This window comes from Pan troglodytes, chromosome 14 (genome assembly GCF_028858775.2).
Source record: "Pan troglodytes isolate AG18354 chromosome 14, NHGRI_mPanTro3-v2.0_pri, whole genome shotgun sequence".
NCBI classification, from domain to species: domain Eukaryota; kingdom Metazoa; phylum Chordata; class Mammalia; order Primates; family Hominidae; genus Pan; species Pan troglodytes.
In genome coordinates, this window is record NC_072412.2 from 31,308,894 (window position 1) to 31,322,841 (window position 13,948).

Consider the following 13,948-nt stretch of genomic DNA (forward strand, 5'->3'; position numbering starts at 1 on the left):
AATTTTTTGCTTTGAAATATTTCTCTTTAGTTATGCAATGTTTAAATGACATTTAAAAGGTGTAATAGGTTGGGCGCAGTGGCTCACGCCTGTAATCCCAGCATTTTGGGAGGCCGAAACTCCACCTGAGGTTGGGAGTTCAAGACCAACCTGACCAACATGGAGAAACACTGTCTCTACTAAAAATACAAAATTAGCTGGGCATGGTGGTGTATGCCTGTAATCCCAGCAACTTGGGAGGCTAAGGCAGGAGAATCGCTTGAACCCAGGAGATGGAGGTTGCAGTCAGCCAAGATCGCGCCATTCCACTCCAGCCTGGGCAACAAGAGTGAAGCTCCATCTCAAAAAAAAAAAAACAAAACAGATGTAATGCATGAGAAATAATCATGAATAATTATTTCACTAAGGTACAAATTTTAAATACAAAGGTATTTACTTTTCATTTGTATAATTCGTATACACATTCGTCTTCCAGTGTAGGACATCGACACTGTAGTTAATGAGAACAATAAAAATAATATAGCTAAAATATGTTTTTCTTCATTTTTAAATTTATAATGTGAAGTTATTTTATTTTACTAAAAAAATTCACATATATATTTCAGAGGGTCATATGGAGTTATTAAAGTCCTAACCCCCAATGAGAATTATTCTTTATTTACATAATCACTAATGATGGTGAATTTTCTTATGCTAACTAGAAACTTTAAAATTCAAATTGCTTTAATTTGAATTTTGTATTTTCTTAGTATTTTAACTCTTCTGGAAAATACTTCCAATTGAGTATTAGAATTCCTATAAATTGAATTAAAATGATTATCTGGTGAACACCTACTAAGTGCAAGGCACTATGCTAAAAGCTGTGCAGATGAGATTGAATCAGACAGCTCTTTTGCTCAAGGAAGTCATTGACTCATAAGGTCTTCAGTAAAAAATATTATAGAGGATGAATAAATCAGGATATCCTTTGATAGATTCAGTTGAAGGTATAACTATGATGCATGTTTTTCAGGCATGTCCTTATATTACTCTCAAGTACGAAAAGCTGTAGACAACATTTTAAGGCACCTTGATAAAGAAGTAGGAAGGTGTATGATGCTGACTAATGTACAGATGTTAAACAAAGAACCGGAAGACATGATCACGTGAGTACAGTAAAGACTAAGTTATCAATGAAAGATTAACCAGAAAACACAAGTAGAGAGTATTCTCATTTATTCTGTATTTCGTTTTCATCTTCTTAGGGTTCTAAAAAGTAGTAAAGATAGTTAAAAAAAAAAACCTTCACAGTATTTGATTAACTATAAAAATAAGGTCATATCTGTGATTGATCTATTTTATTTATATCTCAAGTATCACTAGGTCAGTAAGTTAGAAAATGAGGCCCATGACCCACTAGTCCATGTTTTTCAGAAATGGCATTTTGTTCCCAGGCACCATCACAACTCATGTGACATAGTGACATCCCAAATTTACAGACATTCCATCTTTATACATCTCGTGACAGTTCCTACTTCATAGTTTCTGTGTGATTGTATCACAGACTGCATTACAGAAAGCATTTTAAGAAAGCATGCGTAGCTTCAAATGTATTCAAATCAAGTATTCTTATTCAAAATCTGAAGATCTAGATTGACAATTAGAACTTGCATTTGCTGTTTTTGTTTAACTATGGCAGGAACTAGGATTAAGTTATAATTCTGTATTTTAAGAAAGTTTGGACTGTGTTGTTGGGCCATGAATTAAATTACATTTGATAGCTGTGGCATAATTTCCAAAAATATAATTAGGTAAACTTCTTCTGTCATCCATCATTTTCAACTGCAAATATAAGAATTAGTCTGAAGATTGTTACCTATATAGAGAGATTCATATTGTGGTGTGCATTTTTTTTTGTGATAGTAACATGTGCTCATGATTAAAGCAAAGGCAAAAATGCAGAATTATTTAAAATATGTATTTAGCAGAATCTAAAGTTAAAATGAAAGCCTCCTCAGAGCCTCACATGAAATCTGCAGCCGTTTCTTGGATCAATGTGATTCCTTCCAGACCTTTCCTTATGTCAATACAAATGTATGTGTATACATACCTCCTTTTTCCCACAAAAGTGGGATAATACAATGCATATTATCCTGCAGCTCGCCAATTACTCGATTTAAATAGTATGAGATGATGTTGCTTTAGACTTTTCAACCAAAATAATAGCAGAATTTATATTGACCAAGATTAATAACGTTAAAAATATTATCTACAGTTCTAGTTCTTACCTCACAAATTGCCAGATTATCAATAAACTTTCAACCTCATTTTTCCATACTTCTTGCATATATTAAAGCCATTTTCAATTTATAATGTAGAAGATATAAAAAATGCATTACACCAGGCACGGTGGCTCACACCTGTAATCCCAGCACTTTGGGAGGCCAAGGCGGTCAGACCACTTGAGGTCAAGCGTTCAAGACCAGCCTGGCCAACATGGCGAAACCCCATCTTTACTAATAATACAAAAATCAGCCGGGCATGGTGGCATGCACCTGTAATCCCAGCTACTCGGGAGGCTGAGGCAGGAGAATTGCGTGAACCCAGGAGGCGGAGATTGCAGTGAGCCAAGATTGCACCACTGCATTCCAGCCTGGGCGACAGTGAAACTGTTCCAAAAACAAACAAAAAGAAATGCATATAGCTGTTTCCTCAAAAAAAAAAAAAAAAGAGCTTTAAAGGACAACCATATTCATAATCAATAGGCATCATAAGATAGGTTCAGGACAAAAACAATATATTCAAAATCATAAAAAGGTACATGTTTAAATGTAAACATTTTATTTATGTTTTAATCAATGTTTCAAACTTTTTCTAAGGTTCTTCTTTACTTTTTCCTATTCAAACATCTTAAGACCTCCAGATAGGGCTAGAAATATTTTTCGTGCTAGAATTCAAGGCAGATTCCTAAATAACTCATTGCGTCATTTCTTAAAAAAAAAAAAAGAAGGAAGAAGAGAAATGTTAGGGAATCATATAAGCATTTAGGAGAAGAGGGTGGAGGCCCACACAACACTAATGGGACAGTCATTGGAGTTGATATTTGAAGCTGGGCCACCACTTTCCCAGGCCCTACGCAGGGTAAGAACTTGAACATTGAACATTCTGTGTTGCTCAGTCTTTATTCCATATCCCTTTTGTGTTTCATGCTAGTACAAAAAAAGAAAGAAAGGAAGAAAGAAAATAACAAGTAAAGAATAATAAATAATAATTTTAACATCTGTTAATATATTTTCTTAATTATATAATTTTGGGGATTTATATGCTTCCCATAAAAGGCCAGACAGCAAAGACTGCAGTAGTAAGAGGAAATCATGCAGCAATTAGTTTCTAATCTAGGCTTGTTTTATCATCTTGGAAGTCTGGCAGAGTTCGCCCTTACACTTCAGGCCAGGCAAGGTCATCCATTTTCCGACAGATATAAAAATAATCCCAGCTGTTAAAGACATCTGGTGAGCAAACTAGTAGAACTGTTTAAACTACTCACTGTGTTACAAATGAACAATTAGAAGAGATCTCTAGGCTCTAACACTGTACAGCTATTGAGGATATCTGAAAACATTTCTTTCCTTGGCTGATTGGAAAGCCCTGTGCAACTGCTTCCTCTTCTCCAGGGTCCTCAACAGCTCGTGCAAAAGCTCTATGGATGACAAAAGTCATAAGATTATTAAGAAAATAATCTTATGACTGCCCACAAAAGCAGATTATTTTGGAAGACAACATATTATGTGCTTTATTTTTCATATAAACAATTTTGTATTAATTCTTAACAAACTTGTAGAAGCACAATAAAAGGTAATGTCACAGAGCAAAATTGCTGTTTGATTATGATCTTTAGATTACACAGAGGATTGATTCTGCTAGTTGCATTTCTATTCTGACTACAGTTACTGTTCCAAAAAGGAATTATTTTTATGCTATTTTGCATTTTCATTATTGTGCTTGTGTCCTTGGATCACATTAATTTGGTACTGATTCTATATTTATGCTCAGAAGACTAAGTCATCAGACTTTAGATATGCTGTTATATATTATCACTTGGGTCATTTGAAAGATTTTGGTGGGTAGTTTATTCCATAAAGGTTACAGATAAAATAAGTGGTTAAAAATCTAACAGTTACCTATTAAAACAACTAAAAATTGAAATAACACAAAATATATATTTCTCCTTCACATTTTCCAACAGAATGCAGAAGGCATTAATTATCATTAAACATTCATATTCTCAAGAAATTAATTAAAAATAGAGAAGGAAATCTCCATAGAGGTGAGGCCCATCAGTATCACTTTAAAAGTCAGAAATGGGTGCACAACTATATACATTTCAGAATTTTACTTATTTCAAAAGATTTATTTTGGAAGCACTTAAATTTTTAAAAACAGGACAAAGGGTTCTAGGGGATAAGCATAACTCATCAGGGAGAGAAGCTGCTAGATATCACAATTAAAAAAGGCACCATTCCATATATATGTATATATATAAACTCCATTTTTAAATGCTGAATGAAATACATTTTTAAATGCTGAATGAAATACATTTCTTCATGTGGATGTACTTAGCCATTTCTGTGATTCTGGTATTTTAAATGCAACTGGACTAGACCCAACTAAAGGGCAAACTCAAGGTAAAATACTATTGATATCAGCATTTTTCTTTTCAGATATATACCTCTGTCTTACATTTAAATTACTTAAAGTTTTATTAGAACTGGTCAAGCTACAAAGGGCATAAACATTTGAGAGTAATATGGAGCTAACACCAGGCTGTGACTCAGAAGGCATGGATTCTAGTCTTTATTCATGCACTTAATTCATTTTGTTTTTATTTTCACAGCTTTTTGACCCATTTTAAAATTTTGTCTTCTAATTCTAGGGGTGAGAGAAAGCCAAAAATAGATCTTTTCAGGACCTGTGTTGCTGCTATTCCTCGACTGCTTCCTGATGGGATGTCAAAACTTGAACTTATTGACTTGCTGGCTAGGTAGGTGAGAATATTATTTGACCAAAATTAATTTCGATCCTTTGTTGTGACTCCTGAAAAAAAAATAGAATGGTAGTTTACAATTAACAAATATTTACCAAATGAGGTACTGGGTATGGGCAGGAAAAAACAAATTTTTAAAAATTATTTTTCCCATATTCAAGGGGTTTAAAATCCAACTTAGAAGCAAATACATAAGCACGTAAGGTCGCTAACAACCCAAAGCCTGTGTTGTGCAAACTAATGGCACAAAAATATACAATACATGATTCGTGGGTAAGAGATTACTATGGACTGGGGAAGGCAACAAATAACTCCTGAGAGAAGGTGGAACTTGAACTTCCTCTCGAAGGGAAGGTAGAGTTCAGAAAGGTAAAGGCAGAGACATGAGCAAAGGCACAGAGGTAGAACCAGGAAATGAGATGGATCTGGCCAAAAAAGAGTTCATTCGGAGTCTGATACCCAATCTGAGGCCCACAGACCCCCATGGGGACAAGAATGCAGGTCGTGGATATCCTAAACTAGTTTTAGTATAGTGCTTCAGAAAGCTGCCCCAAATCATATTTATCACCTTCCCAATGCACAATCCAATGAGAACCTAAAATTTGTTTTCTTTGAGTGAAATTATCTTATTATAGTTTAGTAAGCTTAGTTATCTCATGTTGATCTGGAGCTCCAGTTGACAGTTATGCGTGTCTTTAATTTAAAAATCAAAAGTGACATAACCTAACTGCAATTTGGAAAGCAAAATTATTAGACACGTGGGATGTGTGGAATGAGGAAGAACAAAAGTCATTGGTTTGGGGGGAAAAAAGAGCAAATAGTTTACAAACCCAATGATGAAAGGAAATTGAAATAAGACTGAAGAGGTAGATTTTCAGCTAATCTTAAGTACTTATTGAGGCATTTGGACTGACGAAATTTTAAGCTGGCGAATAAGATGACAAAAAATGTAAATTTAGGCTCTATAATCTGATTATGGTATAATTTTTAAAAAGCCTGGAGAAGGATAACAAATAGTCATGCTGACTGAATGAATGATGCATTACGCATAGCCTGGTTTACTCACATTCTCTTACCTTCTGAGAGCACCTTTCCCATCAATATTCAAATAAATAACCCAAACTTCCACCCCACATGGCTGCACATAATCTGGTGGCCTCCTGAGGCTCTGAGTGTCCCCGTGGAGCCCCGCACCTCCTGGTTATTGTGGTCATGGTCCTCTCTTACGTGGGCAGCCAGCTTGGGTCCCTCTGTTGATTACCTCTTGCTATCTAGTAATAGCTTTTAGAAACTACTGCCCTTTCCCATTCTTTAATTTGCATTTGGACAGAGCCACTCCCTTCCTCCTTCCTGACACCACTAGCACAAGAACAGTGCTGAATGTGAAGGTTTCCTGAAGGTCTGTTACCTTCAAAACCATGATTTCAAGCCGTTGTGCTCTCTAACCACAGCCTTCCACCTTCTGGCTGCCAATGTCACCCACCCCTGTAGCCTCTTTCTGCTGTCATCAGCAGCCTTCCAGCCGTGGATCCTTCTTCCTTCCAGTCCACACTTAGGGTGTAACTTTTGAGACCTAGCAACCACAATATGAGTGAAGAGTACATTCCCTGGAAGCAGGAAAGCAGAGAGAAATGGGAAAAAATAAGCCTGGATCAAAAAGGGCTTTCCAGTTCAGGGCAAGGGGAAGACCTGTGGAGGAACAAAGAGTGGGTTTCCAAAGAATAATGAACACGATGATTTAGGAGCTGGGGGAAGCTGAGGGAAAGAGAGACTAAGACTGTAAGGGTCATCCATGCTAATATTGAGTCACCCGGGATGAGGGCAGAGACTGAGAATAAAGAAAAGCTGTGAGACAAGGGCTAGAGCTACTGAAAACATAAAGGAGAGCCTGTCAGTTTGCTGTGGACAGCATTGGAGGGGGTGGCATGACCAGGAGACGTGTATTTCCCCAGAGCACAGGTGGCTGAGCGAAAAGCCCCTCTCCAAGGCCTCATGACTATCTGGACAAAGACGGCCACCATCTAACAGACATGGAGGAAGCAGGACACGAGAATGAGAAGAAAACAATCCTCTAAAAGCCTGAACTTCATTTCCTACATTCCTTTGCCATTTTACTACCTGCATGATCCGGACAAATTATTTAACCCTCAAGCCTATCCTTTTCCCTTGGTAAAATTTTGGTGAAATTGGAATGAGACTGCCTACCTCAGGACTGTTGCGAGGGCTAGATGACAAGACATGTGGTTAGAGAGAGGAGGCATCTGCAGGGAAAAAGTTTTCAGTTAAATTGAAGTAGAAGGAAAGTTCACTTTATTCAATAGAAGTCTAATTGGTGATTATATACACTGAGGCCTTTGAAGTACCAAGTTTTTTGAATGGCATGCAGTGTTCTCCTTCTGGTAAAGTCTCTAATGCTGTTTCGCTATAAGTCTGAGTGGGAGGCTCCTACCTCTGGAATCACCTTGACAGCCCAATCCAGTGACGCCCAAACCCCCAGACCATGGTGCCAGGCGTGTTAGGAGGGAATTCTGTCAGATGTGGTTGGAATGCTAGTGCTATTTATAGTACGTCCTGTTTATTATAAGTTACATTCTTACCAAGCCCAAAGCAATGGATGCTGTTTTTTGTTTTTTCTTTTTTCTTTTTTTTCTGAGGGAACAGAACAAATAAATATTCCTGAGAGTCTAAGTCTTAGGGAGAAATCAAGGAAATGACTGGACTTATATGGGAAACCCATGAAGGGACCTTTTTAATAAGCTTCAAAAGAAGCCAGAGGCTGTTCTCCTCAGGGGGAAGGATAACTAGAGTAAGCGACCTGCACATAGAGTCCTATTAACCTGTGAGAAAATGACCCTCTTCAGATCTCCTTGAGAGGGTCAGAGGACAAAAGTGAAGTAATTCAATAGCAATAAATGTGGGTTTCAAGTGCCACACAAGAAGTCTTCAGTCACTTTATACCCCCACAGTCCAGTTGCCTTCGGATTCAATTGACCTGAGATAATATATGGTCTAGTCAGAGAGGGGTGAGACCTGTTATTTCTGACACTTCACAGTCTCATCCGTGGTACATTTTTTACTTAAAACCTTGTTTTTTTTCATAATTGATAAAATAAGGGCAGTGTTCATGCAGGTTGTCCATCCCTCCCAGCTCAGTTCCCTGTAAGGGGTTTCAACTGTGTGTCCCACACAACTGCTCCCAGGCCCTTCCTGCACTTTGAGTAATGGCTGAATACCACAGACACTTACACCTCAGACACATATTAGTATGTTGCACATGACAACAGTGTATACAACGAAGCTGGAAAACTGCCTTCTTCAAGCTACTAGATTTCTGACTTTACATGTATTGCTCAGCCAGCTCATAATATGGCCAAGTGTGAGAACCTTTCCATGTGAATCCATGGAAGCTTCACAGGCCCTCCTGACATTGTGGTGAGACCCATGGGGGTGCTTCCTTCCCATTCTCTGCAGAGCCTGGCCTGCTCAGCTGTCTGGATCCCTGAGGATTCTCCAGATAGAAAGGGCAGCTGTCTCCCCTTGGCAGCCGCCATCTTTTTCTCTAGTTCTCCTCTCCTAGATATTTCCTGCTCTGTCATTTGACCACAAGAGGGAGTTTTCACTAGGAGTCCACAGGCTCCTTTCCTTGTCATTTCCTGCAGTGCTTTGCATGCACCAAGGGCTTGCTGTTGAGTATTCACCTTCCTCTTTCAAAGCTCTCAGCAAATGTTAGTTTATTATTTTTAGATATCTTCACATTCAAAGAACATACACCGTGCTATACAATGCATTTCATATACATTATGTTAGGTAAGCTGGGCACATGTTCATTCTTATTTTTAGATAAGGACATTGAATTTCAGAAGGGTAAATCTGATTGCCCAAATTTATAGAATTTTCCAAATGTCATTGGTTTTATGCAAAATAATAAACACGTTTTATGTGGTGTTTCCTTATTATTTGTAGAAACTTCTAAGATAACGCATACACAGATTCCACAGTCTTCTAGGGTATCTAAAAATTATTAAACATTTATTCTGCTTTCCCTTTTCCACATATGCCTGTGTTGTGGAAAGTGGTTAGTTGTTTGGAGTAGCTGAAAGAGAACTTGTCTCAATTGTATATATTGCCTCAATAATTCACTTAGTCATAGTTCTGTATTTTAATTGAGATATAGTTCGAACCACTGTAAATAGATGGGGGTTCATTCTTTAATAGCCTCCAAGAAGAAATTTCCACCCCTTCTGGTGAACTACCCTGGTGGTGAACAGTCCACCTCTCTCAAGCTCCTTCTTTTGGAAATCCTTGTCTGCTGGGCTTCACTTTCAGTGTTTCTTCCTCCACGGCCCTTGTTGACATCGTGGGGCACTTCTTCCTAATAAGCTTTTGCTTATCTTGCCTAGTTCAAAGGAAGATGTTTCTCCTAATTTATCTTTTCTTCTGGATATGGTTTGTGAATTTGAAATCACCCCTTTTCTTTCATGCATCTCTGTACAAGAACATTATTAAAAGCTACTAAGCTGATTCCATCAGAATCTGAAGCTTACCTTACACAAGTGTTTTCCATTAAAAGTCATATTTCTGATCTGACCAACCAAGAAGGCAGCTTTGTCCAAGTTCTATTTCCTCATTTTATGACATGTCCTGACTTGTTCAGTAGCACCCTTGTCTGAGCAGCACGTGCCCTTGTGATCACACCACTCACTTGTTCTCCATCACCGCAGACAGGGCCCAGGACCATTGGCAGTGGCACACGTGGCCTGTGCAGAATACAGCTATGCATTCGCTTTCTGACGTGAGCAGTGAGAATCATGCCAGGCCTGCTTAGTGCTCCTGATCCCAGCTGCCTGGGAGGGGCAGCTGTAATTGGTATTGTCAACACTGGTTTCTTTTATTTTAGGCTTCTGAGAGCCAAATCAGCTTTTCAGAAATTTAGCCTTAGTTCCCCAAGCTAGCCAGACATCTTCTCAAGTTGCTTTCTCTTAAAGTCTTTCTGTTCTCTCTTAATTGTTGCCACCAAACTCTCTCAAAGGACAGTGTTTAAAATTATAACTGCATCTGTTTAATTTGCAGCTGAGACCTGTTCTTTCTTTCCTGGTCTAGTTTCTCTATGAAGATGGCCCAGTTGGGGGAACTGCTGTCCCTCACCCTCATCCTTGCTAGAGAAGGAGATCTAATAGGATTTGTAAATCCGTAGGCCAGCTCCACGCTACTTTCCTGAGTAGTCAGAATGGCTGGACATCTTTCTCATTTAACTCCAAGGCTTCCTTTCCCTTTTAGATAGCTATTTTTTTTCCCGCTTTATAATGTAAAATCCCATGTGTTTCACAAGATCTTGATTATCTGGTCAAAATCTAACAAAAGTAAAAATGAGGAAGAACTGAGTGGAAGAGATGGCAACTGTATCTGACAGGCAGCCCTCTGCTTATATGCTTCGAGGGACAGACACAGGGAGGGAGCTTTGTCCTTTTCACAGCTTCTTCCCCTTACCCCTCACCTGCTACCCACAGACTCGTCTTGATAGGTGATTTCCATTCAGTTTCAGTTCTGTGGCAGCTGGGCCTTTTTCTTCTACAAACATTCCACTTTTATAACCAGCTGAGCCTTCTATCCCAGAAGCCCTTTCCCCTCCCTGGTCTTCTTCCTCCAGGAATATTTTTGAGCCTTTCAGTGGTAGAGCATGTAAACACTGTCATTTTAAGAGACATGGCCACCAAGAATAGCAAGGACTACACTGCCCTGGGGCTCCAAGAGTCCTGAAAATGATCCTGCATTGTGGGTTTGAAGTTAAAACAGATTCTAGATTGCAAATTGTGCATGAGAGCAAAGTTAGATGACGAGTAGAATCAATCTCATTTGGAAAGCTGAAAGTATTGGCCCTTACTTAAAGGCTTCATGAAAATAGACCATGACATGGCTTTCGTCCTTGGTGCTTGCATGGTTTCATGATTATATTGGTTTGCTAGGGCTGCTGTAACAAAGTGTCACAAAATGGGTGGCCTAAACACCAAAAATTTATTCTCTCACACTTCTGGAGGCTAGAGGTCCAAGATCAAGGTGTCAGCAGGGTTGTGTCCTACTCAAGTCTATGAGAGAGAATCTGCTCCAAGCCTCTCACCTGGCTTCTGGTAGTTTGCTGGCACTCTTTGGCATCCCTTGGCTTGTAGAAGCATCACCCTGATGTCTGCCTTTATCTTCATATGGCATTATCCACGTGTGTTTGTCTGTCTACAAAAGTGCCCTTCTTATAAGGACACCAGTCATATTGGATTAGGGGCCCACAACCTCTCCTTAATTTAGCTAATTACATCTGCAGTGACCTCATTTCCAAATAAGGTCACATTCTGAGGTACTGGGAGTTAGGACTTAAACATATGAATTTTGTGGGAGACACAAAATTATGAACACTGTCATTACTATCAGTTAACATTTATGTAGTGTCTGCAATTCCTGGTTACTAAACTATTACCTGTCCTAAAAACGGTGGCTTGTTATCTGTGGAAGCTTATTTTCTAAGACCTTCAGGTCCATAGACAGGTATAAATATAGTAAATTAGAATAATAAACATAAGATGGGGAAATGACTTCAAGTGCTTTTCATAAACTAGTGTTTTCAAACCATGGACTGCAGAGATGACTCAGCTGCTTGGCGAGTGAAGGAGTGTTTTCTCCCCAGATGGGTGGGCTTCAGGCCTTTTACCCCAGCTTTAACCAGAGTGGCTCAGGCTTTATGTATCTATATATTGCAGTTTGTATTAGAGTTCTCCAGAGAGAAACAGAAACAATAAGATGTATATAGAGAGAAAGAGATTTATTGTAAGGAATTGGCTCATGTAGTTATGGAGACTGGCAGGTCCAAAATCTTCATGGGGGGCCAGCAAGCTGGAGATGCAGGAGAGCCAGTGCTGCCATTCTTGTTTGAAGGCCGGCAGGCTAGAGATTCAGAAGAGCCAAGTTTCCAGTTTGAATCCAAACACAGTCTGCTGTAGAACCAGGAAGAACCAGTGTTGCAGATGAAGTCTAAAGTCTGTTGAATTCTCTCTTGCTCAGGGGAGTCCAATCTTTTGTTCTAGTCAGTCCTGCAGCTGGTCAAATGAGGCCCACCCACATGAGGGAGGGAAAACTGCTTTCCTTAAAGTCCACTGATTTAAATGTTAATCTCATCCACAAACATCCAGAATAATGTCAGTCAAATATCTGGGCACTGAGGCCCAGCCAAGTTGACACATAAAATTCACCACCACAGAGCTCTATATAAACTTTTGTTGGAAAAAAAGATAGATATGCTGCTGAATGAAATATAAAGAAAGTTTGAAAACTTCTGTTTTAGACAATTCTAGATTGGAAGCCCAGGTTAAAGCTCTCATTCTTCTTTCAGCAACTACTGAAGAACTGTAGATTTAATTGTGTAAGACGTCCCTGAAAAATTAGCTTAGATCTTCCTTCTCAGTGTCTGTGTAGAACTTTACATGCTTTTGAGACAGAAAATAGATTCCCTGGCTCAGTGTAAATCTGTGAACTAAAGAGCTTTTTACCTGATTTATATTGTCAAACTGGACCAATTGGCGTACTTTATGCTTTATAAAATAAGACAAGAGTTTGCTTATCTTATCAAACTTTTGAAATACTATCTGAGAGTGATAACTGGGGTGACTTGTGCCAGGCTTGTTTTGTGGGAAGTATTTTGGATTAAAGATTAGAAGTCCTAAATTGAATTCCTGGCTCTTTGTTAACTTTGAGCAAATTCCTTAACCACTCTGGGCGACAATGTTGTCTTGTATTTGTTGGTGATAATATCTGTCCTGGGTATGGGAGCCCCCATTGACTCTGCCATGTTCCGCCACTGAACACCTCCAGGCTACTGAGTTCTAAATATCTTTGGCTTCTGTCTGCCCTTGCCCCACCACACTTCTATGCTTTGGGTCAGGCCCTCAGCACTTGTTGCTTAAATCATTGCAGTGACCTCTTAGATGGTCTGTGCCTTGTTTCTTCTCCGAGACATTCTCCCTATTCCTGCCTCTCTTTTCTCAAGAGCGAATCTAATCATGTTTCTTTCCCTATAACTTTCAGGATACAATTCATTTTCTTCTAATAATAGCTAACGTTACTGAGTGCTTACTCTGTGCTCTATGAAGTGCTAAACATTGCACATGGATCATTCAGTGACCCTAACGACAGGTTTATGGAATGCAGTTACAGTTAGTATCCCCATTTTACCAATCTGAGGCTTAGAGATTAAGTGACTAGCCTGAAGTCACGTGGCTAATAAGTGACAGAGGCAAGACCCTGATCCAGGCATTCTGACTCCAGAGTACACACTCTGAATCCCTTCCCTGCTGTGTTGTCTCCCTGAGTGGCCCAAAGACCCTTCAGTTGAGCTGCCTCTGCTTCCTCTCCAGCACTGTCTCACACCTCGCTCTTGCAGGCACCTCACCCAATAGACACAGCCACACCGAACTCCATATCCTAAGTGCTGTACATAGGGCATGTGATGACTGAATCTTAGGAGGGTCTCTCTTAAAAGCCTTTGCTTATTAAATAAATGAATGAATATGTAAAGCAGTATGTTAGCAATAATCCATCCTACCAATGTCAAGATTTAATATTATTGTGTTGTTCTAGATTAAACCACAGATACACTAGAATTCTGTTAACTTACTCAAAATGTCTCAACCTTGGCACTATTGACATTTTGGGTCAGAAAATTCTTGTCACAGGGACCTGTCCTGTAGGGTGTTTTAGGATTCTGGGGTGTTTAGCAGCATCCCTAGCTTCTACCCACTAGAGAAATGCCTGTACCACACCCCAAGGTGTACAGCCAGAAATGTGTCCAGACATTGCCAAATGTCCCAAGGAGCAAAACCGATTTAGGACCACAGGCCTGACTCTCATTGCTCATTTATACTGAGCTTCTGGATGAGTCCTTTA

The 13,948-nt window shown here is 39.2% G+C and overlaps 1 protein-coding gene across 6 annotated transcripts in view; it reads left to right on the plus strand.

The window, feature by feature from the left end:
- The window catches only part of FRY (FRY microtubule binding protein), a 449,258-nt gene that overhangs the window by 308,686 nt on the left and 126,624 nt on the right, over positions 1-13,948 (plus strand). For all 6 annotated transcript variants that reach the window (XM_054664864.2, XM_063792435.1, XM_003314107.6 and 3 more), the window contains exons 16-17: positions 1,013-1,145; positions 4,913-5,020. In XM_054664864.2, the coding sequence (XP_054520839.2) occupies positions 1,013-1,145; positions 4,913-5,020 (241 nt within the window). The remainder of the gene's footprint in view (positions 1-1,012; positions 1,146-4,912; positions 5,021-13,948) is intronic.